The sequence below is a fragment of the Amblyomma maculatum genome, chromosome 3 (genome assembly GCF_055883805.1).
Source record: "Amblyomma maculatum isolate TAMU_Amacu chromosome 3, ASM5588380v1, whole genome shotgun sequence".
Taxonomy (NCBI): domain Eukaryota; kingdom Metazoa; phylum Arthropoda; class Arachnida; order Ixodida; family Ixodidae; genus Amblyomma; species Amblyomma maculatum.
Genome location: NC_139346.1, coordinates 162,264,437 through 162,289,928, shown reverse-complemented (window position 1 = coordinate 162,289,928; position 25,492 = coordinate 162,264,437). Strand labels below are relative to the sequence as shown.

The window sequence follows — 25,492 nt, the reverse complement described above, 5'->3', positions numbered from 1 at the left end:
GAGGTTGTACTGTATGTAAGCGTGGATGCCGACATTTGTGTCAACAAAAAAGTTGACAACGACAACTTAGTGCTTGTTGCCAGGGCACACGAAGAAAGCAATGCGGAATGTGTTGAGAGGGGGCAAACACTGCTGCACTACTACTTGCAGTCATGAAATTAAGCTTAAAGTAGCTGCTGTTGATGAGCAGACTGTCATATGTGCAAGGAAGACTCAAAGCGCCGCATCGCTGATCTTTTTCGCGTCATTGGCATGAAAGTGAATAAAATCAGTTCTGATGTGCTGATTCCAGTTTTTTGCTGTACGCGATGTATGTATACAGTCGAACCCGGATATATCGAACTCTAAGGGGATCGCGAAAGAGTTCGATATATCGATAATTCGATATACAGAAATCTGCTTGTGATGGCACTTACGATGCGAAAAAACGATACCGTATTTGTCGCGTAATCAACCCACTCGCATAACCCACCCTCCACTTTTGCACCCGAGAATTTGAAAAAAAAAAAAAGTGTTAAAGGGCAACTCCGGGGGTTTTTTGACATTCGAATATTGTAGTGAAACTTTTACCACAGGTTCTTCTCTCCGTCCTGGCGCATTCTACAAAATTTGGGTGCCGTACGATAATCCGTTCACGCGCAATACGGCTTTAAAACATGCCGTTTTCATGGCTTAAGTTGAGAGTATTTCTGCGGGCAACACTGAGTTTCTGACGTCACAAACAGTACACAGGCGTTAATGTCTACTTCCCGCGTGATTGTGAAATTGTGAGGTTTATATTGAACTACCTCAGATACTTTATGCAGTGCGTCATGATTTCCATACTTTATTTTCACCATCCAACGCACGTACGAGTGTTTTTCTAATACTGAGTGTGACGTCACCATTTCGTCAAATGTGACGTCGTTTGTGGCCGGGAAATCAGTTTCGGTTTCGATTTGCTGTTTTTCTTTTTTAAAAATACTTCTAATTGGAATTTTGGAAAACGGTTTTTTGTGTTGGAGTCAGGACGTGCCGAGGAATGTAATTCAATTAAAAACACAAAATGATGAAAAACCCACCGGAGTTGCCCTTTAAGGCCAGCTCGTTCACATGCAAGCGACTGAGCGATCTCAGCAACGAGCGGCAGCGACAGAGCGAAAATTTTCTAATTTGTTGGAACTGCGTCCCTCTCGCCGCTCGAGCCACCGCAGCAGCTCAAAACAAGGTTTCTGTGTAGCCGCGGCGGCAGAAATCGCCAGCATTTTCGCTTGCATGTCGATGGCGCGCGTCAGTCCGAAACGGTCGTCTCATCCACAGCTCATTGGCAGCGTGCCAAGACGCTGCGCAGCGATAACGTCAGGGCGCGTTTATCTTTTGATAGCTCCTGCGGTGGCGGGGAGCAAACTTGGCAGAGTGCCCGTGATGGCTTGATTGCACAAACGTGGTTCGATTTATCGCGCCGCGCTTGGGGCGGGCATCATGATCGCAGCAGCTGACCGAGTGCTTTCGTTGATTCATACATGCAAGGATAAACGATTAAAAAAAAAAAAATAAACATCCCCGTAAAAGAAAAATAAATAAATAAACCTGCCGCTTCTTAACGTCCGCAGCCGCCATAGCCACGTCCGCCGCCGCACGCAGAGGGTTCGCAACACACGCTGGAGAAAGACTGGCTGAGCTGGCTTGGCGCATGCGTTGCGCGTGCTGAAGGAGAGAGATAGCTCGGCAAAAGAATGGGCACACCCACACACATGGCTTGCAAACGTCATGTGTTGGCGCGCGGGAAACGACAGCTGCAGATGCGCGCGCCTTTGGGGAATGGGCGCGGCGCTGCCCAGACTAGCCGTCGCTGAACTGTCCCCTCTCATTCCTTCCGCGCGTGGCTTGAAAACGTCACGCGGCAAACGGCCAAGGGTGATGCGATCGTCTTTGAGGCACACTTTCCAGTGCGTGGTGCGGAGTTCGATATATCGAACGACTGGTGAAATTGAGTTCGATATATGACGCGGCTTTCCTATACTTTGACATGGGATTTTCAAGGGGATATTTCATGATTTCGATATAACCAAAATTCTATATATCCGGGTTCGACTGTACTACATCAGCAAGGACGACTGGTACCTCAGCAATGGTCTACGAGTAGTTAATACCCTCTTGTATACAACAATCAATCTTATAATTTGCCACTTGCTATAAAGAACTAATGGTTACAATGCAAAAGATGTGGTGCCCTTTTGACTTCGTTACAGCGAGATCTTAGTGTAGTCCTTTTGTCACAAACTTCCTGAAATGGGCAAGACTCACGATTAGCGTATGAAGGCAGACGGGACTGTGCAGCAACAAGTGACTTCCTTTCTTTTATTTCTTTTTTTTCTTTGAGTAACTAGACCCCAACCTATGATCTCTGCGTGAAAGTAGTATTGATGCCCATACTGGACCATGATGAAGACCATAGGAAAACTCGCAACCCACAAAGTTCCTGACGGCTAGACGTTCACTGTGACCAACTTTTGCGCCCTGAAAGTTAGTTTTATGAGAGATTTGGCCCTATAAGGCCTTGTGTAAATTTTGACGGTCATATCATCTTTGTTCATACTAAGAGAGCGTTCATTCCCTCCACTGTTGCCTCTAGGTGGGCTTTACTTTAAAACCAACTGTACCAAGGTATAAAAGCAAGGGCAAGAAACCGTCAGCGGCAGCATACTTGAATTCCACCTGTTTCTTCAGCATGACGGGTCCTACGCTGCAGAAAATGATACCACTGACTCACACTATTGTTTCCAGGTATGATAAAACAGGAAAGAGATAGCACCTTATCAAGTAATTCTTTTACAAAATCAGGGAACAACAATGTCTAGAATTCCATTCTAAGGAAAATGGCTGAAATGTGACATAGCGCAGTCTTCCACTCTAAACAGTTTCCTACATGGGTCAAAAGATAAAAATTTACAAATGCCGTATAGAAGCAAACTAAGCAGTCAAACCTCGATAGACATGCTAGAAGCCACTGTCCGCCTTAAAATTTGCCATCACATCTGCTAATACTGAACAAGACCCCTTGCAGAAAAAATGCATGCATCTTCGCTATCCTCCTACACTCCATTTCATTTCAACACAATCGTTACAGACCTCAAGTGTTCAAAGTGCAGGCCCCAACCGGTACTCCTTCAGTCTTGCCACAACTGCCTCTCTAAAATACAATTAATCTAGACAGGCCAGTCGTTAATGTGCCTTTCCTCTTCATAACCTCCTCAAAGGTGGCGGACATAAGCCGTGACCAAACACAAGCGGCTGCCTGCAGGCATAGCCATTGAGCCACTGAAGGCATTTTCTCGAACTTAATGCTTCTGTCCTCGCAGAGGTGGTCAATTAAACTGACGCAGCACAAGTGATGCAATAAAACATCATTCACACCCAAGTCTACTGCATAACTGCGTGTAATAGCTGCACCCCATATTTCCAGAAGTAAATATTTAAAAAAAATAATCCGTGTAAGGGCCGCACCCAAACTTTCCACGACCCCACCGGATAGCCTTCAAAATGCACGCACACAGGAGCTTCCAAATGCCGCCCAGGGACGAAGCCCAAAGTCACAGGTCATCATTATTATATTTTTCCCTCTGCTGCGAGCTTCTGCAATCCATATTGCCATCGGCATCGCCAGCCCCGGCTACCCCAGCTTTGCTCTGCGACTGTCAAAGGCACGTGAGTAGTGGTAGCGTGGTTGGCATGGTCGCACGCTGTAGTTAAGGCTCTCTGCTTTATTTTTCGTGAATTGCCGTCGAGCGATGCTATTCTAGCATGATGAGCAAGCGTACTGGTAGCTACACGGCAGGCTTCAAACTGAAAGTAGTGAAGCTCGGAGTGTGAAGACTCCGCAAGTGATGATTGAATGGTAAATAAGTGCCACACATTCACCAATTGGTCTGTTTCTACTTGAAAAAAAGTTTTTCGTATGTCGCGTGTGTGGGCCGCACCATGAAATTGACCCTGGTACATGAAAAAAAAAAAAAAAAAAGTGCGGTCCTTACATGCGTTTATACGGTATCCCTGTTCCAATTACATTCTTATCATTTGTGCCCATGCTGCGAGTTATAAGTCACAATCACGCATCGAGCAGGTGACATCGCCGAGCTGGTAGGCTCTGCCGACTAGGGCTTCTTTTAGATGGGTGAGATGGGAACGGAACTATCCAAGACCCTTGGACCCTAAATCATGCCTGTAGTAGGCCACACAGGCATGTTTTTTGAAGCTTGGTTGGAGCGAGGCTTTATATCTGCATCTAGTAGTTTTTCGCATAATGTGGTAGCCTACAAATCTATCCTAATAAGTATGTGAGAGATAACAGAGAAGCAAATTTAGGGGTTAGTGATTAAGATGCATGACCTCTGGCCATCGATAGGTGCATGGCAATTCTCACCTACCTGTATTTTTGTACACTTCACTGACAAAAGCATCACGGACATCCAATTTTATATTCCTAACAAAATTAAGGGGGGACGCGACCTTTGAAAACCGAAAAATCGCAAAACAGTCAATTTTTGGAAGATTATTTATTCCAGTAGTAGTTCTTATAAACTACCCTTTCTGTAATTATCAATGCCCAACTCTGCGTAGAAATACTTTAAACTAATTATATAACAAGCGGCGGTAGCCGCAAAGCAGTGAGCAAGCGCCGAACCAAACTTCGCGCGTGCCATTCCTCTCCTGCCGAACTGAGCACCGCCATCTTGGTCTTGTTTTGTTTGTGAATTTTTGCGCTTTTTTCTGCCACCCTCGGCGATGGCGGTGCGGTCGAGGCGCAACTTGCTTCCGATTGGGAGCCTCGCGGTGGCTTTTCAATTTTTCTCGCTCGAATTCAAGGCTGTGATTGTGCAAAGCGCGCGCTCCGCGAGAACGTGGGGGATTGGACTGCTATTGGCTGTTGCACCCGCTGACGCGTTGGTCTCCGCTGGCTACCTCCCCGCGTCGTCTGCTCTGGCTCTTTGCTGTCACTGTTGGCTGTCTTTGTACTTAGTGCGCTCTGTTGGCGCTTCGCCATTTTTGCGATTGCCGGATTTACGATCTCTCGTCGTGCCCTCTAAATGGTTTCGAGCAACGTATTAAACAATGCGTGGTCGCTCACGATTCCTCGAGATGCGATATGCGTTCAGAGCACGAAAGCGAAGGCCGTCCTCATGGCGAGGCGCGCCGACGACAACAGCATAGATGCCTGCAGCATCCTAGCATCTGTTACAGTGGAACTTAGAAAACAAGGAAATAAAAAAAGCCCCTAGTTTTGCCCCGCGATACCTATCCAGAAATTACCCCAATGAATTTCGCAATGCCAACACATTCTGCAAATTCTACAGGCCTGGACCCATGCAACCCATATTATGCACTTCTGTAACTTGAGAACCAGCATACACCGCTTTATGAAACTTAATAGTTATGCAAATGTGCATGCTATAAGCCTGCCCTAAGAATTTCATGGAGATATTTTGACAAAGAAAAAAGTTAGCGTTCTCTCAAACTTCTAGGGCCATTTTCTCAGGATCACTTTTTTGCCCAGTGTGGCTGCTCAAGACAGCCGTATCTCGGGAACCGCTTATCAGACTTTCATGAGGTTTCTTTTATTCCATACCTCAATAAATTTCTGAGGGCAAGACAATTTCTTTTTTTCGAGATATTGTGTCTGGAATTATTGACAAACAATTAAAACTTGGTTAATGCAAGTCTGATTAATAAGACTGATTTTGGGACTGTGTTAAAATTTTTCAGCGAGGAAATTTGGAAAAAGGGGATTGTATTGCCCTGGGGTAACTATCCAGGAATGACCATAACGAATTTCATAGTGCCAGCACATTTTCAAATTCTCCAGGCCTGCCCCAAGGGACCAACGTAAACCGTCTTAATATACTCCTCTAACTTGAGAACCAATGAGCCCAGCTCCATGAGAAGAGCATGTTGCCTTGTAGCGCTAGCATGTAGCATGTAGCTTGTAGCATGTAGCGCTTGTCAAACGTCTTATGTGTTCTTCTTTGTCCTTTGTGTTTTTTGCGCAAAATTTTTTACCCAGCTCCATGAAACTTGGTAGTTCTTCCAATGTTTGTACTATGAGCCTACCCTGAAAATTTCATTCAAATATTTCAAGAAATAAAAATGGTGTTCAAGGGTAGCCTCCCCCCTAAGTAACTGTACCAGCGGTTACAAGGTAAAATGTTCCTCTGGTCGGCGGCGGCTAGTTAGAAAGTGCTTTCCGCTGCCAATTCAGCTGTGTTAAGAGCACCGCCCAGAAAATTTAAGATATCCATGCTGTGTGACACCATGCAGTACCAGGTATTCAAACATTCATTCAGAACATTGGTTAGAGAGAGCAGTAAAACCTCACCATCATAAATATGAATTACTGGTTATACCAAGCTTTTGGTTAAACACGAGTAATTTTCCCTTGATGCTAAATGCGGTTGGCCATCACTCAAACGGATATATTGAACACTACGTGCCATACAGGGAAGCCAACGTGCCGGCCATGTTTCTGGTGGCTTCACAAAACTGCCACAGATGCCTTCAAAATTCCTTCCATTTCTTTAGTAAGTACCATCTGGCTTGTTATCCCTTCACCCACTAAACCAGATTGCTCTTCGGCAAGTTTTTTATATTGCGAAGTTCAACTATGTCGACCAATTCAGTTCTTTTTCTTACATGTTCACTATAACGAGGTTAGACTGCATCGCATCACGCCATCAAAGCGACAAAGACGTAAACAGGACAATCTTTAGTAAAACTAAGCAAGAAATTAGAGTATGTGCAACAGAAACAAGGAAGACTTACCGGAAGTTAAACTACACAAAAATTTATTCTAGGCCTCCTCTTGACTTTTCCTAACGCAGCGTGCCACTTTTCGCTTGAATTCGGAGTGGTTTTCCCTCCACTCTTTCTGTAAAGACAAAAATCACTGTAAGCAACCACTTTAAAGCTGCCACAGTTGTTTATGACAAGACCCAAAAATAGATTACCACCACATACCATACTTAATTTTTAGTCCCAATCTTTCAGACAAAAAAAAAAACCTAATTAAATGAGAGATAACACCAAGTACAAAAATGAAATTATGCCGGCAACATCTGTCATCAGGTCCACAAAATGGCGGCTCGGCCCTTCAGATGCATTGCTATTGTTTACCGCGGTTTAGATTTGTAGACAGGACTCGAGTGCCTGAAATGTCAAGTCGCAAAGGCTTCAGGGCACACGGATACAAATTATGAATGGCACTAATCGCTTCTCATGGCGTCATGGCCAATCAGATCTGCCAGTGTGACAATGCATGGTGAGCCAGAAGAAAGAGGGTTCACCACAGCCTAAATGGACTAATCGCAGCATCATGAAACTCCGTTAACGACACAGACTAAAAGGCCTTCTTGAGGGGCCACTGCCACTTCTTTCTCGAGTCGTATCAGACTACATAATTGCACCAATATGGAAACGTCAGTTGTAGAGACGTGTGGTTGAAAAAAGAACCAGCACTGCACGCGGAGGCAAGTGGCAACTGAGCGGCCTCAAATATGTTCAACGTCCCCGAAGACTGAGTTCATGACTGATAGAGGCAGAGAGACAGGATCTTCTCCAGCAAGTTGACACGTGAAGGTTTTCAACGGGACGAGGATGGGCTGGTTTCTAGTAATACAGTCGACGACCGATTTTTCGGACACCCAATTTTTCGGACATGCTTTTTTATTCGGACTTTTTTCCGGCCCCAGGACATACTTTATAAAGTCAATGTATTGCACTGCTCAAAATTTCGGACACTCTAAGGAGGGCTATTCGATTTTTCGGACATTCCAAGCGTCAGCCGGGCCAACTGCCACACAATTTGAGCGGTGTCGCCGCCATCTTGTTTGTTTACTTTTTCCTTCGATAGCCTCGAAACTGGTGCCGGCCTTGCGTACCACTCCTTAGCTAAACACGCTGGATCGAGGCTATAATATTTGCCTAGCAGCTTCCGTTTCCGGGACGTCGCTGCCGGAGTGCTTTTTTGTTTTTTTCTGTTAGCGTGATCGCTTCTACTGCCTGTTTATGGTGGCTATAGCCTGTTCCTCTGTGTGTTTGCCGTGTAGGCCTAGCCGTGGTCATGCTGATGCGGGAACTACGTTCTGTCGCTACTGTGGCTCGTATTCGATTGAATCGGCTTCAGTTCTGTTTCCGGATTTTATAAGATTTTTTTTTTTCGTGCAACGCGACAGCAAGAAGGCACTTAACGGAGTCTGTGTTGTGATTCAGTGTTTGGTGGTTGTGGTGTGCATTGACAGTGGGAAAACCTACTCTGTCGATTTGCTTGGAGCACTTAGTACCCTCGCCGTTGCGTGGAAGTCTGTAGCACCCACAACGCTGCGCAGGTGCTTCTGCGACGCGGGATTTGTGCTGAATGACGAGTCGGCTGCCTTGAACGAGAAGAGCGTCGTCGAGCAGTTGTCAGGCAGTGAGCAGTTCATTCACAACCTTCGCACTGCTGGTGTCGAAATTCCATCGGCCGTCTCGTTTTCAAAGTTCACAGACGTGGACCACCAGTTGGAACTGTGCTCTAGACTCATAGATACAGGAATTATTCGCCAAGTGCTTGTGGAGTCTGAGAGCGAGGACGATGATGACTCACCTGCAGCAGCGCAGCCGACGCAAGCTGAGCTGATGCAAGCGAAATTCAGGTGGACCTGTTAGCACAGAAGCGGAGCGTGGTGCAGAAAAGCATTCATGACTTTTTCCGGCCTCAAAGTGAATAATAGGCAATAAATTGAGCTTTTTTGGTGCACATTTGTTTTTCGGACATTGTCGTGGTTCGTTGAGAGTCCGAAAAATCTGTCGTCGACTGTATAAGAGCTTGGCAACCTCAAGCACCAACAGAGAGCAGACACCTGTGACCGTAGAAAGGTTAGGCCTACACAGCCAGTTTACCACAAAGACCAAATGTAAACACAGTTCAAAGGCAGCGTGTGTTGGACTATGAACTTTATGAATAGGCACGGACTGTCGCTTCGATGGCCATAAGGAAGCTACCAGAAAGGCAATCGATTGAAGCAATGGCACCATTCACTTAGCCATGACATGAAAACCAGTTGCAATAAAGCTTCCTTTATCCAAATTAGTAGATCAACTTCTTTACTGAAATGTGCAAACCTGGTGTACGTTTTTTTATGGCCATAAGGAAACTACCAGAAAGGCAATCGATTGAAGCAATGGCACCATTCACTTAGCCATGACATGAAAACCAGTTGCAATAAAGCTTCCTTTATCCAAATTAGTAGATCAACTTCTTTACTGAAATGTGCAAACCTGGTGTACGTTTTTTTATGGCCATAAGGAAACTACCAGAAAGGCAATCGATTGAAGCAATGGCACCATTCACTTAGTCATGACATTAAAACCAGTTGCAATAAAGCTTCCTTTATCCAAATTAGTAGATCAACCTCTTTACTGAAATGTGCAAACCTGGTGTATGTTTTTTCTTTCTGATTGAGAGAATTAAGTGAGCAAGAATGACATCACGATGATAAACATATTCTTCTGTGTAAGAGTAAAGGTAATCCTAGATCAGCCATGCAGAGTGGGACATGTAGTAACCACTATGCCTTACTGTCTACCTAGCTATTCATCCCAGCCTACAAACCTAGCCAAAAGTACAGTCCCAGCCACAATATATCACATGCCTCAGAGATAAACTCTTAATATGCATAACCTAGAGAATATCACGAAATATAATAAATGCCACTGCTGTGCTTGCATATGCTTACGGGATGCATAAGAAAATTTCAACACCAGAAGTGCGCTCAGTAACATTTTGGACATATACATTATGGACCTGTACATATGCAACAGGGCAATGTTGTGACTCAACTGTTTCCTTAGTATGTACATTACCTCTAAAGTACAGCACAAAATTTTCACACACTAACGGGACTAAACATCTCAATTGACCAAAATAATTTGGAAAATTTATTAAAGTATTGACGCGACATCAGCTGAGCCTATAACTATAATATGGAAAGTTTTGGATGGCAATGTATCCAAGATTGATTGTGATAACACAATGGCGACCACAAAAAATCAAAACAAAAACATGAAAAAAGGAACTGCAACAAAATTCAAGACTGTGATTGGTTGGTTGTTTTATAGGATTTAACATCCGAAAGCAACAAAGGTTATGAGAGATGCCGTAGCGGAGTGCTCCGGAAATTTCGATCACCTCGTGTTGTTTAACATGCACAGACATCGTGCAGCACATCGAGACGGTAACTGGCAAGACCCACTGTACTCTGGGGTAACTTTTTCATGTGGACAACACCTCTTAAGCAGCAAGTGAACAAGAGTTTCCACGTTCAACACAGTACGGCACCAACAGCGTTGTCTGGGACTCACACGTAGCCATCACTGCGAAACCAACCGTAACTAGAACCATGCCAGTTTTCCCGGCACTGGACTACATAAACACTTACCGCTGCGTCCACATTGGCGGATAACTGGCAAGACCCACTGTACTCTGGGGTAACTTTTTCATGTGGACAACACCTCTTAAGCAGCAAGTGAACAAGAGTTTCCACGTGCAACACAGTACGGCACCAACAGCGTTGTCTAGGACTCACACGTAGCCATCACTGCGAAACCAACCGTAACTAGAACCCTGCCAGTTTTCCCGGCACTGGACTACATAAACACTTACCGCTGCGTCCACATTGGCGGGGGACTCATCGTTGGGGTCGGCCAGCATGGAGATGACAGAGATGAGAATGGTTTCCACAGTGTGCACAGGAAGCCAGCGTTCGCTGGCCTTCTCGTACCCATACTTGTCATCGCCCGGCTCATGTAGGATCGAGATGCAAACATCGCCATTCTTCTCAACTGTACCGCGCCAGGAACAGTGAGACATGGATGAGACACAAAGCACAGCAATACAACTACCCAACTCACAGAAACAGCAATGGAGACCTTCTAGTGCTCTAGAGAGTGAGTGCACTTTAAACTTTCAGGTGCTAAGAACTATCATTTTTGATCATTCACACAGGCAGCAAAGAACTGATGGAAACATCACTGCTGCAACATGAACTAGCCACAGCTGGCACTTGCCAGATGCAAAAGAAAACAAAGGTGCCATTAAGCAGTTCCTATTTTGCTAACGAAGGAATGCCAGAAGCGGTGTCGCCATGCAGCTTTGGTGTGACGTGTGCAGTTGAGATCCAAGCTTGGAGGAGGATTGTATTCACCTGTGTGAATAATACCCATTTATGGACTACTTGATCTGGTTCGGTTTTAAGGGGTTTAACGTCCCAAATTAACTCTGGCTATAATAGACACTGTAGCGAAGGGTCCCAGAAATTTCGACCACCTGGAGGTTCTTTAACAGGCATAGACATCGCACAGCACACGCATGTTTTGCTTTTCGCCTTCATTGAAAAGCGGCTGCCGCAGCCGGGATTCGATCCCACATCCTTGGGCACAGCAGTCGAACGCCCTAACCACAGCACCACCGCTACGGGGCTTGGGAATACTTGCTCACCAGCAAGAATGGTTAAGGTGTGTTATCTCGCCTCAGAGATCCATGACCAAGCAGCTCCTGAAGCCACTGCAATTATATTGTTGAATGGACCTGTGGCAGCTACACCAGCCTTTCATTTTCCTCTCTCCAGTGCAATAAAATCTCCATTTTTAGTGAAAGTGTCCTTTTTGCCACCACCATACTGACGCAAAGTTCTCAGGTTGTCTCCCCTGCATGGCCACAGGCATAATATATAGAGACACGACCCAGGTTCCTTTCAATACATTACCACGGCGAGCTCTGATGTCACAAGGGTGCACACAAAATCCTCACAAAATTTCAGCGAGTGCGTGTAGCTTTTGGCCCCGCACAGTTACCGGCAAAAAACACAACCTGTTGACAGGGCCCTTGCTTAGATAGAGATTGCTCCACATTGTGCCATTTTTCAAGCTTTGGGAGAAGTTGTTTACATGCATAACTGGCCACTTTATGCACCAAAACAGGCGCAGCGGCTGTGCAAAGCAAGGGAGTGCAGTGTATGAAGACATCCACTGAAACTGCAAGCTAGTGTCACTGCCACACACGGATGCACACACAGGGAAGAGGCTGGCGCTTGACGCCACAACTCGTGTGCCATGCTGTGGAACAAGAGTTCAAAGACCGCCACGTCTCCAGGTGGACCCTGCTTGGCCTAACCCCCAATGGGGCAGCCTCCACGTGCCATTACTCACTGTTCGGGTGCCATATTTCTGTGATGAATTTCATCTTCGGCGGACGTAGCGGATACTCCTTTGGGAAGTACAAATGTGCCTTGAAGAACCCACCCTCGCTAGAAAGAAAAAAAGAAAGAGGAAAATGGAAAAGGCAATGTCACTCACAATTATTTACAAGGATTTAACATAAAGGCAAAAATAAGACCCTTTGTTGAGAAATGAAAAAACTGAAGCAAGCTGCAATGTCCACTTCCTGACATAGCCAATAATGTGCAGGCAGGAAAGCAAAGAATTTAAGTGCATAGAAAAAACAAACAAAACTTAAATTATCACCAGCAACAGCACATACTGCACTGAGAATAGATGTCAGCACTTGATAGCCAACATACCTAGGCACAAGGCTGCTGAACAGCTCAAACAGAAGGATAGAAAAAAATTGCAATGTATGGTATCGACCATGGTGTATATTGTAACGGGTATTGAGCCAAACGTTCAGGCAGCGCCCTGAGCCTAGAAGACTGCCGTGCCAAAGTCCGAGAGCGGTCCGAGCACGGTTCCAGGCAACCAACTTCGTCGTCTACGCCAACTAGCAACCACTTCATCGTCTACGTCAACTAGCCACTGATTGTCTCCGCTTCGTCGTCGACTATAGTTTGTATCACTGCCCCCCTCCTCTGTAGCATCGACTCGATGCGACGAGGTGCTACTAGGAAGAAGTCAGCAAAAGGGTGCACTAAAGTGTCACAAGGACCCAGCGGCATTGACGAAAAGTTCAGTCATGTACGACCATGATAGGGCTTCAGCCGAACCACGTGCACGACTTCAGGACGCTGTGGCCTTCGGGATGGAGCTGAAGCTACGGGAACAACGGCGTAGGTGACTTCACTGATACGGCGAACAATCTCGTAAGGGCCGAAGTATTGGCGCAGTAAATTTTCAGATAGGCCGCGATGACGAACAGGTGTCCAAACCCAGACGAGGTCGCCCGGTTCGTAAGTGACGATTCTTCGGCTGAGGTTATACCGAGCAGCGTCATTCGCCTGTTGTCGGTGGATTCTGAGGCGTGCTAGTTGCCGCGCTTCCTCAGCACGCTGAACAAAGATGTCGGCGTCAAGTTCGGCATCAGAGCCGCAAGGACTAACTGGCATCATGGCATCCAACGGCGTGCTCACTTGGCGACCGAAGACAAGTTGGAACGGGGTCAGTCGCGTCGTCTCTTGAGTGGCGGTATAGTACGCGAAAGTTATATAGGGCGAAATCGCATCACAGGTGCGATGTTCTGCGTCCACATACATAGAAATCATGTCGGTGAGGGTGCGATTGAGGCGCTCCACCAGCCCGTTGGTCTGAGGGTGATACGCAGTCGCACGTCGATGGCTAGTGTGAGTCAGAGTCATGACCATCCGAATTAGGCGAGCCATAAAAGTTGTTCCACGGTCAGTGATTACCACGGCGGGGGTGCCATGACGTAGGACAATGTTATGAACGAAAAATTGAGCAACTTCGGCTGCAGTACCTTTAACAAGGGACGCGGTCTCTGCGTACCGTGTTAGGTAGTCTGTCGCGACGACTACCCAACGGTTGCCAGACGAGGACTTCGGAAAAGGACCGAGAAGATCCACGCCCACTTGATGGAAAGGGGTCTTCGGCGGAGCAACAGGCTGAAGAAATTCAGCGGGTCTCGATGGCGGAGACTTGCGACGTTGGCAGTCACGACATGAGCGTACATAAGCCCGCACCGATGGGAGTAACCTGGGCCAATAATACTTTTGACGAATTCGTGCAAGTGTACGGCTCACCCCCAGGTAGCCGGCGGTGGGTTCATCATGACAGGCACTCAATATATCTCGGCGCAACTCGGAGGGCACAACAAGGAGAAACGTCTCTTCACTGTTAGCGAAATTTCGCTTGTAGAGCACGTTACCACGCAGAGTGAACGTTTGAAGCCCACGATGAAAAACACGGGGAATACGGGCGTCGACACCCTGCAGATAGTCGAAGAGTGACGCTAACTCTGGGTCCATTCTCTGCAGCTGCGCCATTTGGGTTGTACTAATAGCCCCCAGAAAGGGAAAATCATTGGCCGTTTCTTCTGGGCATATGGCGATGGGCGAGAGCGACAGACAGTCAGCATCCTGATGCTTCCGTCCTGATTTGTATAAGACTGTTACGTCATACTCTTGTAATCTAAGGCTCCATCTAGCCAATCGTCCTGAGGGGTCTCTGAGGCTCGCGAGCCAGCATAATGAATGGTGGTCGTTTATAACGCGGAAAGGTCGGCCGTAGAGGTATGGTCGGAACTTGGCGAGGGCCCATATTACCGCCAGACATTCTTTCTCAGTTGTTGAATAGTTGGTTTCGGAGCGGGTAAGTGTTCGGCTCGCGTAAGCGATGACCCGTTCTGCACAGTCTTGCCACTGAATTAGTACTGCACCAACCCCAACGTTGCTGGCATCAGTGTGAACGTCAGTTGCGGCGTTTTCGTCAAAATGGCCTAGTATCGGAGGATTCTGTAGGCGGCTGCGAAGCTCAAGGAAAGCAGCCTCTTGTTCACTTCCCCACAGGAACGGCGTGTCATCTCGAGTCAGTGTGGTTAGCGGTTCTGCGATGTGCGAAAAATCTCGTACAAAGCGTCTGTAATAGGAGCACAAACCTAAGAACCGTCGAACCGCTTTCTTGTCAGTAGGGTGCGGAAAACCAGAAACGGCAGCTGTCTTTTCAGGGTCCGGGCGAACACCTTTTGCGTTGACCACGTGACCAAGGAAGCGAAGTTCCTCAAAGCCGAAGTGACATTTCTCCGGTTTGATTGTCAGATTGGCGTCTCGGAGAGCTTTTAAAACAAGGCGTAACCTTTCTAGGTGTTGGTCGAAGGTGGTCGAAAATATGACGACATCGTCCAGGTAAACCAAACACGACTGCCACTTCAAACCGGACAGAACGGTGTCCATCATGCGTTGGAACGTGGCCGGTGCCGAACATAGGCCGAACGGTAGCACCTTAAACTCATACAAGCCATCGGGTGTCACGAAAGCAGTCTTCTCCCGGTCTCTCTCATCCACTTCTATTTGCCAGTACCCACTTTTTAGGTCTAGCGACGAGAAGTATCATGCATCTCGCAGTCGATCGAGTGCGTCGTCTATGCGGGGAAGTGGGTAAACGTCCTTTTTAGTGACGAGATTAAGTTTTCTGTAATCGACACAGAACCGCAGAGTATTGTCCTTCTTTCTGATGAGAACAACCGGCGAAGCCCACGGGCTTGTAGACGGCTGAATGACATCGTCGGAAAGCATTTCGGTGACCTGTCTCTGAATCGCTGCTCGTTCCGTTGGAGAAACGCGGTATGGGCGTTGGCATACGGGGCGCGTGGTCTCGTCTGTTATTATACGGTGCTTGGCGACCAGAGTTCGGCCCACTTTGGAAGACGTTGCGAAGCAGTCTGCAAAATCTGCCAAGACAGCCGAAAGCAGATCCTTCTGAGCCGGTGATAACTCTGTGCTTATTTTGACGGGTGGCAGAACATGGCGAGGTCCAGTGTCATCTTGAAGGGCTTCTTCCACGGTGCACAAATGTGGACACTCCGCGACGTCGGAGAAAGGAGATCACCGTGCCTTTGACGAGGTGCTGAAATTTGTTCGAAAAGTTGGTGAGCAGAACGGTAGTGCAGCCATCCTGTAGGTGAACGAGACCTCGGGCAACAATGAGACCCTTCTCCAGCAGCAGCGGAATATGACCCTCCGCCATGCCCTCAAAGTCATGAAATAGGTCATTCTGCACGCGCATTACGACACTGCACCGTGGTGGCACCGTGACATCATCCTCCACCAGACTGTAACGGGTACTGAGCCAAACGTTCAGGCAGCGCCCTGAGCCTAGAAGACTGCCGTGCCAAAGTCCGAGAGCGGTCCGAGCAGCGGTCTGAGCGCGGTTCCAGGCAACCAACTTCGTCGTCTACGCCAACTAGCAACCACTTCATCGTCTACGTCAACTAGCCACTGATTGTCTCCGCTTCGTCGTCGACTATAGTTTGTATCAATATAAACCAGAACACTATGAATACACATGACGTCATTATATGAGTACAGCAAGGCAGTAATTTTTGAAACTCCATGGTGCAGTAAACAAAGGTTTTAGGCCAGCGTTTAGCGGCCACAAATCTGCAACGACACTTTAGATCAAGGAAAGAACTAGCGGTTTAACCATGAATTTATATTTTACACTGATGGTGACATCACAACTATCATTTCATTGCTACTAACATGGTATATACTTGGAGTGTTTGAAGTAAATGGTACACTACATTCTACGACTATGCTACAGCGTCATAAAGACAGCTATTTGTGCCCATATCAACTTAGGGCAGCCTACTTTTGCTTTTTCCATAAATTACAGCTACTTTATTTTTTAAGCTTCCTTGATACATTGTTAAAATGCACCAAATCACACAAAGATGCCGCTGTACTTTTACTGGCACTGCCATTGGCAGTACTGCTATAGAGAAGAAAGACTGTTGGTATCTGTTGTAGATGTCACCGGGTTTATTTAGTTTGTGAATTCATTCCATTCTATTTAAAGCTCTTTGTATTCTCCTTTATGGTTTTAACAAAATCTGCACATCTTGTGTTAATGACGCATTCTGCAAGCGGCCTAAGCAGCGCAGCAGTCTTATTCATAGAGTTACTATACTAACTGTATGTTGTGTCCATGAAACCAGTGTTTACCCCAAGGAGGTTATAACCTCCTTGGTTTACCCACACTGTATACTATCAAGAAAAACGACTACCGTATGAAAAAATTAAGTTTTAAATTGTTGCGCCTTGATTCTCAGCTCCACAGTCAGCTATTCGTGAATTTGGGGATGGAGATTTAGAACGGAGCAAGAAAAAAATTGTTAAAAAACTGTCCCTTTAAAAGCAGATATGAAACCAAAAAATTCAACACAAGCCGTAGTGTTACCATTTAGGCTAAAGCACAAGTTGTCATTTCTCAGCACAAGGCCCTATGTGAAAATGTCCTTACTAGAATGAGCATATAGCATGAATAGCCTCATTAAAACAGCTCAAAGTCCTATCTTTGGTAAGGTATGTGAGGCACATGGGCTATAAAAGATGCCATAGCAGAGAATTGTGGGTTAATTTTGAGCACCTGGAATTAATGCATGCTGACATCACACAGCCCACGGGTATTTATTTCCCATCAAACAGCAGCCACCCCAGCAGGATTTCATTAACCAACCATGGCCAAATGTCTCAGCCTCTAAGGTATCGGGTCTACTACAAAGTAGTGAAACCATTAAAACCCTCAAAATGCTACACCTGAGACAGCCAGGCCACAACTGACACATTTGATGACAAAACTAGTATTCCCTGCTGTATTCTTACATACTTGCAAGGGACAACACACAAGCACAAATATGTACAGAAATGAGCACAATGGCAGGCTAATGAAAATAACACAGAATGGGAAAAAAAAAAAAAAAAGGAGGCGATTATTGCTCACTGTGGTCACTAAAAGCTCAAAGTAGTATTACCGACTCATTCGTGTGATCTTAAATCATGTGTGCAGGTGGAAACGCCAACAGCTTTAATTTAAAGACAATTTAAAGGTTTACATTAATTTAAATTTTTAATTTAAAGTCAGTACCAAACACACCTCTGCATGTCAGTTGCACTGTTTATCACAACTATGCCACACACGACATGTGGATGGCCTCATTTCAGCTAGTGCCATGTTGCCTATTATGTTGTCAACATGCACACACACTTTTCCTTTGGTTTCAAAAATTGATGGCATCTTTCACACACACATACACACACACATATAATCAAGCCCTTCATAAATGTGCATTTAATTGCGACCAGGTCAGCCAAAGAATGCCCGATTGTGTGTGACCACCCACCCAAGAATATGACGGCCGATTTTGTGATAGCAGAAGTAGAATGAAACCCAAATACACAGAAGAAGGCAATGCAGAAATGGAACTTACTAGAGTGTGTCCGGTGGCCCAATGATAAGTACTTCCCACTTGTAGATGTCATTGTCATCTATTAGCCCGGCAGAGAAGCCTTCCACGGGATTTTTTTTCAGCTCTGAAGAGAACAGAATGAGAAAACTAAAAAAAAAAAAAAAAATTCCCGCAGTCGCTGGCACTCAGTACACATTGAATTCAGTGAAGTAAACATATTTGTGTAAGACGGAAGCTTGCAACTTCAGTTTCCAGAATCCCAAGCTTAACATTTCGGTACCTCGGCACAAACGGCGCTAGCGGACCTGAAAAAAGTTCGATAACGACAATACATTTTCTTTTTTTATGGCTCAGAAACGGTGGCAACAAAATTGTGACTTCCTATTAAAGTTTGAAGAGTCGGACACGACTGAACTGAACTGATTAAAGACGCATCGTCCAAGCGGCACTGGTACCAGGAACCATATTAACTTCAAGCGTTTCATTTTAACTCTACCTTCAATAACAAAACGAATCACAAAACCAATAAGAGGACCACCTGACTACGCCTGTCTTGCGCCCTCAGCGACCGACCATAAGCTTTCGTCACAAGAATGATTACCGGGGGCTGGTGAAGTCACACCCGGGTAATACGTCACGAATGACCGCGAGAAGAAATAAAAGCGCATCTCTTCAACTACGACACTCACGACTTACCGGTAGCGGACACAGAGCGAGCAAACGATACTAGCACAGACGCAGGAGAAAAGCAAGGATAAAGACAGTTAAAACGTCAGGCCAGCGCGGCGGAAGACCATTAGGCGCGCGTGTGAGCGTGCGATTTCAAAAGCGTTTCACACTTCGCAGCAGCGGTCGCAATTGCGCAACGAAGAAAGCGTGCTAACGTCGACGTCCGACAGATTGAAAGGTGCGCAGAATACGCTGCACAGCTAAAACCACAAGCCACGGCAACACGGTCCGAGCAAGAAAAACGCGCCGAACGGGCCGGTACCGAAGCTACGGTTAGCCCGTGGCGCTAAAATAATTAACAAAAGCGTAGGGGGAAACGGCGAGGTGCGGAGGGGGACGATTTTCTCTTCTTTCAAGGAACAGACGCGCCGGAAGCGAGTTAAGAGAGAAATGTTGGGCCGTTTAATGACCCCGAAAACTCACAGCAGAGGACAGGTGACGGGAAGACACGCTGCGTAAGGCAAATCCGGCGGACGCAGCGCATAGCCTTGGAAGGCGAGGACAAAAGAAAGCAGTTAAAACCTAGGCGGCACGGCCCGGACCGGGACGGCTCCAACGAAAAGTAAGCGCTGCAGCGAGGCTTGTAGTATATGAAAAGATCGCGAAAGTTATATACGTTACCGTTTAGCTGTTTCCGTAGCAGCAGGGCCGACTGGTGATCTGCCATTCAGACGATATCTATCGCACCTCTTCACGCGAACAATAACTGACGGCAACTATGGCTGTCCTCGCACCCACTGAGCATGCGCTCAAACCATATGGTCTCCCATTTCCGGTTCCGCTGAGTTGATGTTTACTGTACTCGCACTTACTTGAAAACATTAGGTAGGTTTGCCTCCTTGGTACCATTCCATTACCATTACGTACCGAACGACTAGTCACGGCGCTACTAGTTACTTCATTCTCACGTGGCCATTACTCGGATAAAATTGCCTACTTGAGCGTAGTGGCCAATCCGTTATATGTAGCGGCCTAAACCACCTAACTAGTTGTTGATTGAGCTTACCTCCCCTCACATTGGTTTTCGTTGCGCAGCTCATAGAGTACTTCCAAAGTTCCAATAATATTCTGAAGCTCCGATCCTCCAATACCTACGTAAGTTAGGGACAAAATTTCTTTTTTGATTAGCTATGCCAATCAATGTTTACAGGCATATCACATTACTTTGTACCGGCTTCGGTCATGCATCCTATGGACAGTTTTGCTTTGCGTAGAGCTGTGCTTAAAGTCTGGCTCCATCGCAAGGGGGTCTGTAGTGATTCAAGCACTAGAGGAAAGGGAAATAAAGCGGGAAAGAGAGAAAGCGGCTGGTTGCCTGTTTTACAGATCGTTTTTACAAAACGGAGAAATCATTATTTTTCTCCATGTCTGGTTTTCGAAAACGTATTACTGGTTCCTATTATTACTCGCTGTTAAACTGTCGAAACGATAGAGAAGAAATATTCCAAATACAGCACTGACAAGAACAAAAAATGGTTACCTGCTTTGTATTCATACAGTCCTTATACTTTCAAGCTCGGGAGGTCTCGGACACCTCTTAAATATTAATGGGGAATCTCAACATGCACTGACATCGCACAGAACACAAGTGTTTTGCTTTTCGCCTCCCCCAAAAAAGCGGCCACCATGGCTTGGATTCGATTCCGCATCCTTGGGCACAGTAGTCGAGCGCCCTAACCAGTACACCACCACAGCAGCAGAGTATTTCTTTAGGGAATCAGACTTGAACCTATATTAAAAACAATCATTTTATGCTGCAAGGCATACTATCACAATAATAAGTAAATGTATTGCACATTTTGCCCACACTATAAGGCCAGTGACACAGTTATGGCGACTAGAATACCACAGTGAAAGTCCATTCTACTTGAAAATATGCACGAGTTTATTCAACTTGGAAAATATGCAGCCTTGTTTTGTTTAGCAAGCAGAGGCCGGTTCATTCAGCCAGCAAAAGTTTTTCCATTGTAGCCCACATCACTTGCTGGCATGTCGAAGTAATTGATATACATCCTGTAAAGAAGCATATACAGCAATGTCAAAGCACTGAAAAACAGTGTGCTATTGTCTCACACTTGCCAGCAACCTTCTAAGACAGCATATAGATTAATGTGAAAACACTAAGAATGTAAAAAAAGACTACTTCAGGGTCACAATGTTAACCGTAAAAAATTCCATCATTACAACTAAAGGCTAAAGATAGCTTCACCATTGGTGCTTAGCAAAAAAAACTTGTGCTGGTCTTATTTTGAACTTTCTTCATTCCGAGCCTGACGAACAGATATCACAAATTGTAGTTAACAGTATTAATTATTAATGCTTTTAAGTCACTATTCACCATTTCACTTGTGAGCTAAGTAAGTATCGCTTTTTTTTCCTCTGTTGAGACTGTACTGTGCATTTTATGTGTAAAGAAACAGAAAACAAAGTGACTACTGCCTCTCTGCAGGCAGCACATACCCAAGGACAGTAATTCATTTTTTGTTTTGTTCTTACATTCTCGCAACAACCCCAATAGGTTCCTATAAGTACACCGACATTTGACAAGTATGGAATTTTGAAAACAACTGTGTAGAAATTTGGCAGGGTCAGATATCTGACATATGACAGAGCAATAAGTCACCGTTACATGCCTTAACTATCACAGCATACATGAACCTAACGCTTCATTACGTAACCAGTAAGCATGTGCCCTATGACATTCATAAAAATCTTTACTGAGCGTCAATTTTTTTAATAACTACTATGAGCCCAAAGCTTGCTTCGAGGTCATACACACAAGCAATTTTACCGAAGTGTTGGAACACATCAAAGAAAGCAATGCAGTCAGCGTGAAAGAAAAGTACATAATAACGTTGGACGTCTTTCTGCTCGGAACAAACCTGTTTCCTTTGATGCCCAGGGCCTTCTCGATGTGCTCAAAAAGAGCTGCTGAATGCTTTTTGTTCTCCTTTGGACTCAGGCAGCCGATGCTGTACAGGTTTGCAATTGCGCATGGCTCATCAGTGCCTCCGAATGACAACAGCTGATCAGGACTGATGTGGACCACCACATACTAAAAAGAAAAACAAGGCAGATAAAGGCGCCGACAGCGGAATTGAAACTTTCATCAAGAGTTACTCCAAACTAGAAACCATCATACAGCGGTGCCCTGGACTACAGAAAGTGATGCAAAGAGCGGCATCTGGAATGAATGAATGACCACTCTGTGCGGAAATCGCCGACATGCACTTAAAACAGCGCGATATCAGCAGAGACGATTCGTCAATGCTCAAGCGCATAGCAACCGACGAAAGCAGTTCTACAAGATCGCGCCTATCGATAACAGGTGGATTAGCGCCACTGCAGTGCGAACCTTCAAGGGGGGTTCACTCCACAAGAGCAAACAATCTTATATCACAGCGCGTTTAAGGGTTTGCGTGCCCTGTTACACATTTTTGGTTGCTAATCCGCTAATCAAATTGCTAACCAGATAATTAACCGAATTATATTCAAACGTAAACATTTGTTGCAGGCACAATATTGCATTTCTGCCTCTAAAATGCTGTCATTTTGAACACAGATCTAGCAAAAATATCAATGAACAAAACATATGACTCGCAAACTGCGTAACAGAATTTGGTTAGAGCCACGATAGCAACAACCGGCGTTCAGTGCGTGCCGCCCATTACCGAAAGCGGCTTTCCCAAAGAGTCAGCCACGACGTTCGCCGTAGTCTTCAGGAAGTCGTTTGGAATTTTGCTTGCGGGGATGTTGGTGTTAATCGTAAGGGTTGGCATTTTGAATTTTGCGAAAGAAAGACAGTGCCTTACAACGCTCCGATGCAACTTCTACAGACGTGAAGACTGCTAGCCGTCCCACTCCCAACAAAAAGTGCCGAGAGTGAGGGTCCAGAGAGGAGGACAGCCAATAAACGCGCTAGGGAAGAGAAAAGGACAGAAAGAGTGAGAGCGAGAATAATAATAATTAAAAAGAAGAGTAACTTAGCACAGCGCCAAAACGTCAGGTTGTGGAACTACTAGTTGTAGCTCATGACCTCCGAGATAAACTGGATAAACTTGCTCGCGAGGGCGATATATTAGACGTCATGTGTAGTCGCTGAAACCTCTCTGCCTGAACGTTTTCATGTTCGGCCTCAACTTTCCACAAAATTTAGGATTTACTATGGAGTTTTGCTGGTTTTACTGTTTGGGCAGTGTACTTGCCTGATATAAGGTCAAAATTAATCATAAAATTGTCATCATGTTAAATCATCTGATGCGACGAAAAAAGAACGCAGCTCAACATGAAGAAAAGTAACGCACTCCGCTTCGGTCAGCTCAGAGGCCCTTTAGCCGCCGCAGTACCGTTTGTGGGGGCAGCGCGTGTACTTGGCGTGCTGTGTATATTTGTGAAAATGCAACTAGGTCATGTGCCGTACCCAACGCCGCACTTATTGTTTCAAGTTATAAGGTGTTCACAGTTCAATTAGCGGCTCTTACGTGGATCCTCTCTTTTTCACCACGAATCCCAGGTGCGGTGTACGGGCAGCTTTGGTTCACAGGAAGGACCCACTTGTTTCTGTATAGGCACCTGAACCGCGCCGTAGGAAAAGGGAGGAAGGTGGGAGTGAAAGTGGAAAGAGGAGTCGTAGTGGAGGGCACGGAGTAATTTCGACCACCTGGAGATTTTTAACGTGCGCTGACATCGCACAGCACACGCGGTCGCATATATCTTCATTTCGCCTCTATCGAAACACAGCCGCCGCGGTCGAGATCGACCCGGGTACTCCGGCCGGGCAGTAATCGGGCGTCTTACCACTGCTGCATCGCGGCGGGGCAGGGAATAGTTTATTGTCAACTCCGTCGAAACGCAGCCGCCGGCGGTCGGCGCCGAACCCGAGTAATAATTGGTTCACAGGAAAGGAAAGGCACAGTATCGGTCACATATGAAGGGAAGAAGGTGGGAGAGAAAGTGGAAAGAGAGAAAGAGGAGCCGTTGTGGAGGACCACCTAGGGATCTTTAACGTGCACTGACATCGCACAACACACGGACTTTAAATATTTTCCGAGATCACTGCAGAATATATGCGCTGGAGAAATGCGTAAGCTTGAGCGTTGCAGTGTTCGCGAAATGTGTCAGCGGGACTCCGCGAGTGACAGATACTGCGCTTCCCCTTTCCTGTCGGTGAACTTCGATGCTTTCAACAATTAAAACGTTGGTTCTGTCCGACAAAAAATGCAGTGCAGATTCTAAAGTGCTCTCGGAATTTTTCAGACTGCAGTTGGTTGATTACTATAGCTCTCTTCACACTTTCTAATTCCCGCCCATTTGTGCACGCAAATCAGGGCGGGGGTGGAGGGTGGCAGTTCCTGGCCCTACGGAGCTGGGACGGTAGGTCAACGCCGCTTGCAGCGGGGGCTAGCCAGCCACCGAATTTTATCTGTTGTGGGCCGTCATTGCGCCCGCCACCGCAATTCGGTGGTGGACGACGACTTGCGGCGCGCGCGTCTTTCTCTCCTCTTCTTTTTCCTTTCATGTCTATTTTCTCTTCTGTCCGCACGAGGTAGCGGAGGTGGCTCAGCTACAGAGCCAGTAGCAGGCCCGTGCATTTTCTTTTCCTTCTTCCTATAGCCACAACAGCAAGCACGCAAATCATGCCCTTTCCCGTTCACCTTCAAACCCTTCAAATTTCCCTCCACAGGCTCTAATTATTTACATAATTACTCCACATCACCCAATGTGTCATTTGCACACATTTCCATGACGCTCTACCCGATGGTATCATTCTTTTTTTTTTTATATACCAAATATAGTTACTCTTTTACAGCTCCGACAGGCGGCCCATGCGAAACTCGCCTATACGTGCAATCTTACGCATTAATAATAATAATAGCAGGAAAGGGAGGGCGCAGTATCGGTCAGGCTTGCTTTGTGGACACCTCAACCGCGCCGTAAGGGAAGGAAGGAAGATGGGAGTGAAGGTGGAAAGGGGAGCCGTAGTGGAGGGCTACGGAGTAATTCGACCACCTTTAACGTGCGCTGACATCGCACAACGCACTGACGCCACTTTGTTTCGCCTCCATCGAAACGCAGCCGTCGCGGTCGGGTTCGAACCCGGGAACTCCGGCACAGTGGTCGGGCGTCTTACCACTGCACCACCTCGGTGGGGCTGAACTGAACGTACGTGTTTTCATGTGGCAACGTCACGGAATTGACATTCGAAAATGTTCAGGCATAGTTTTGTGCTGACCGTCTACAAGGCAGGTTTCCGAGCTTGGCCGATATTTCGGCCAATGTTATACGTCGACGTTGGACCGACATTAATTGTTCCAATGTAGGCCCAATGTCGGTTTTTCAGTTGGGAGAGCCCTCAATATGATGTTGCGTTAAATATGCCTTTTTAGAAAGCAATGACGACGACGGCAGATAGAGTTCATTGAATTGCTTTAAATGGCAGCACAATCCATAGTAAACAAAAAATGCATGCTAAAATTGAGTTGTTTTGAAGCAAAGTCGCAGAATTACTGCGCGAGTTCGCTTATAATAGGGTGCCCTGGGTGCCTCGATGCCCGCGCATCAAGGCACCCTAGTTTATAAGTGTTTGTGGCGGCCTCTTATGGA

The 25,492-nt window shown here is 46.2% G+C and overlaps 2 protein-coding genes across 2 annotated transcripts in view; both read right to left on the bottom strand.

Annotated features, from left to right (window-relative positions):
* The window catches only part of Ube2g1 (ubiquitin-conjugating enzyme E2G 1), a 29,879-nt gene extending 10,212 nt beyond the window's left edge, over positions 1–19,667 (bottom strand). Inside the window, exons 1-5 of the mRNA XM_084598464.1 lie at positions 19,511–19,667; positions 18,182–18,284; positions 12,217–12,314; positions 10,673–10,851; positions 6,796–6,901 (exon numbers count right to left, since the gene is read on the bottom strand). Coding sequence (XP_084454590.1) covers positions 6,824–6,901; positions 10,673–10,851; positions 12,217–12,314; positions 18,182–18,284; positions 19,511–19,556 — 504 coding nt within the window. The 5' untranslated portion in view covers positions 19,557–19,667 and the 3' untranslated portion in view covers positions 6,796–6,823. The remainder of the gene's footprint in view (positions 1–6,795; positions 6,902–10,672; positions 10,852–12,216; positions 12,315–18,181; positions 18,285–19,510) is intronic.
* A 1,083-nt stretch (positions 19,668–20,750) lies between these two features.
* LOC146196688 (macrophage migration inhibitory factor homolog) lies at positions 20,751–22,768 on the bottom strand. Its single transcript, XM_084598463.1, has 3 exons — positions 22,561–22,768; positions 21,772–21,944; positions 20,751–20,902 (listed from the first exon to the last, which is right to left on the bottom strand). Exons 1-3 carry the CDS (start codon positions 22,666–22,668, stop codon positions 20,833–20,835), a joined length of 351 nt encoding a protein of 116 aa, XP_084454589.1. The 5' UTR covers positions 22,669–22,768; the 3' UTR covers positions 20,751–20,832.
* Positions 22,769–25,492: the final 2,724 nt, after the last annotated feature.

Coding starts and splice junctions, on each gene's coding strand:
- LOC146196688 (XM_084598463.1), bottom strand. CDS start 22,668: ATGCCAACCCTTACGATTAACACCAACATCCCCGCAAGCAAAATTCCA. Junction 21,945..22,560: donor CTTTGGGAAAGCCGCTTTCG/GTAATGGGCGGC, acceptor TTTTCTTTTTAG/TATGTGGTGGTCCACATCAG. Junction 20,903..21,771: donor CTGGGCATCAAAGGAAACAG/GTTTGTTCCGAG, acceptor GCTTCTTTACAG/GATGTATATCAATTACTTCG.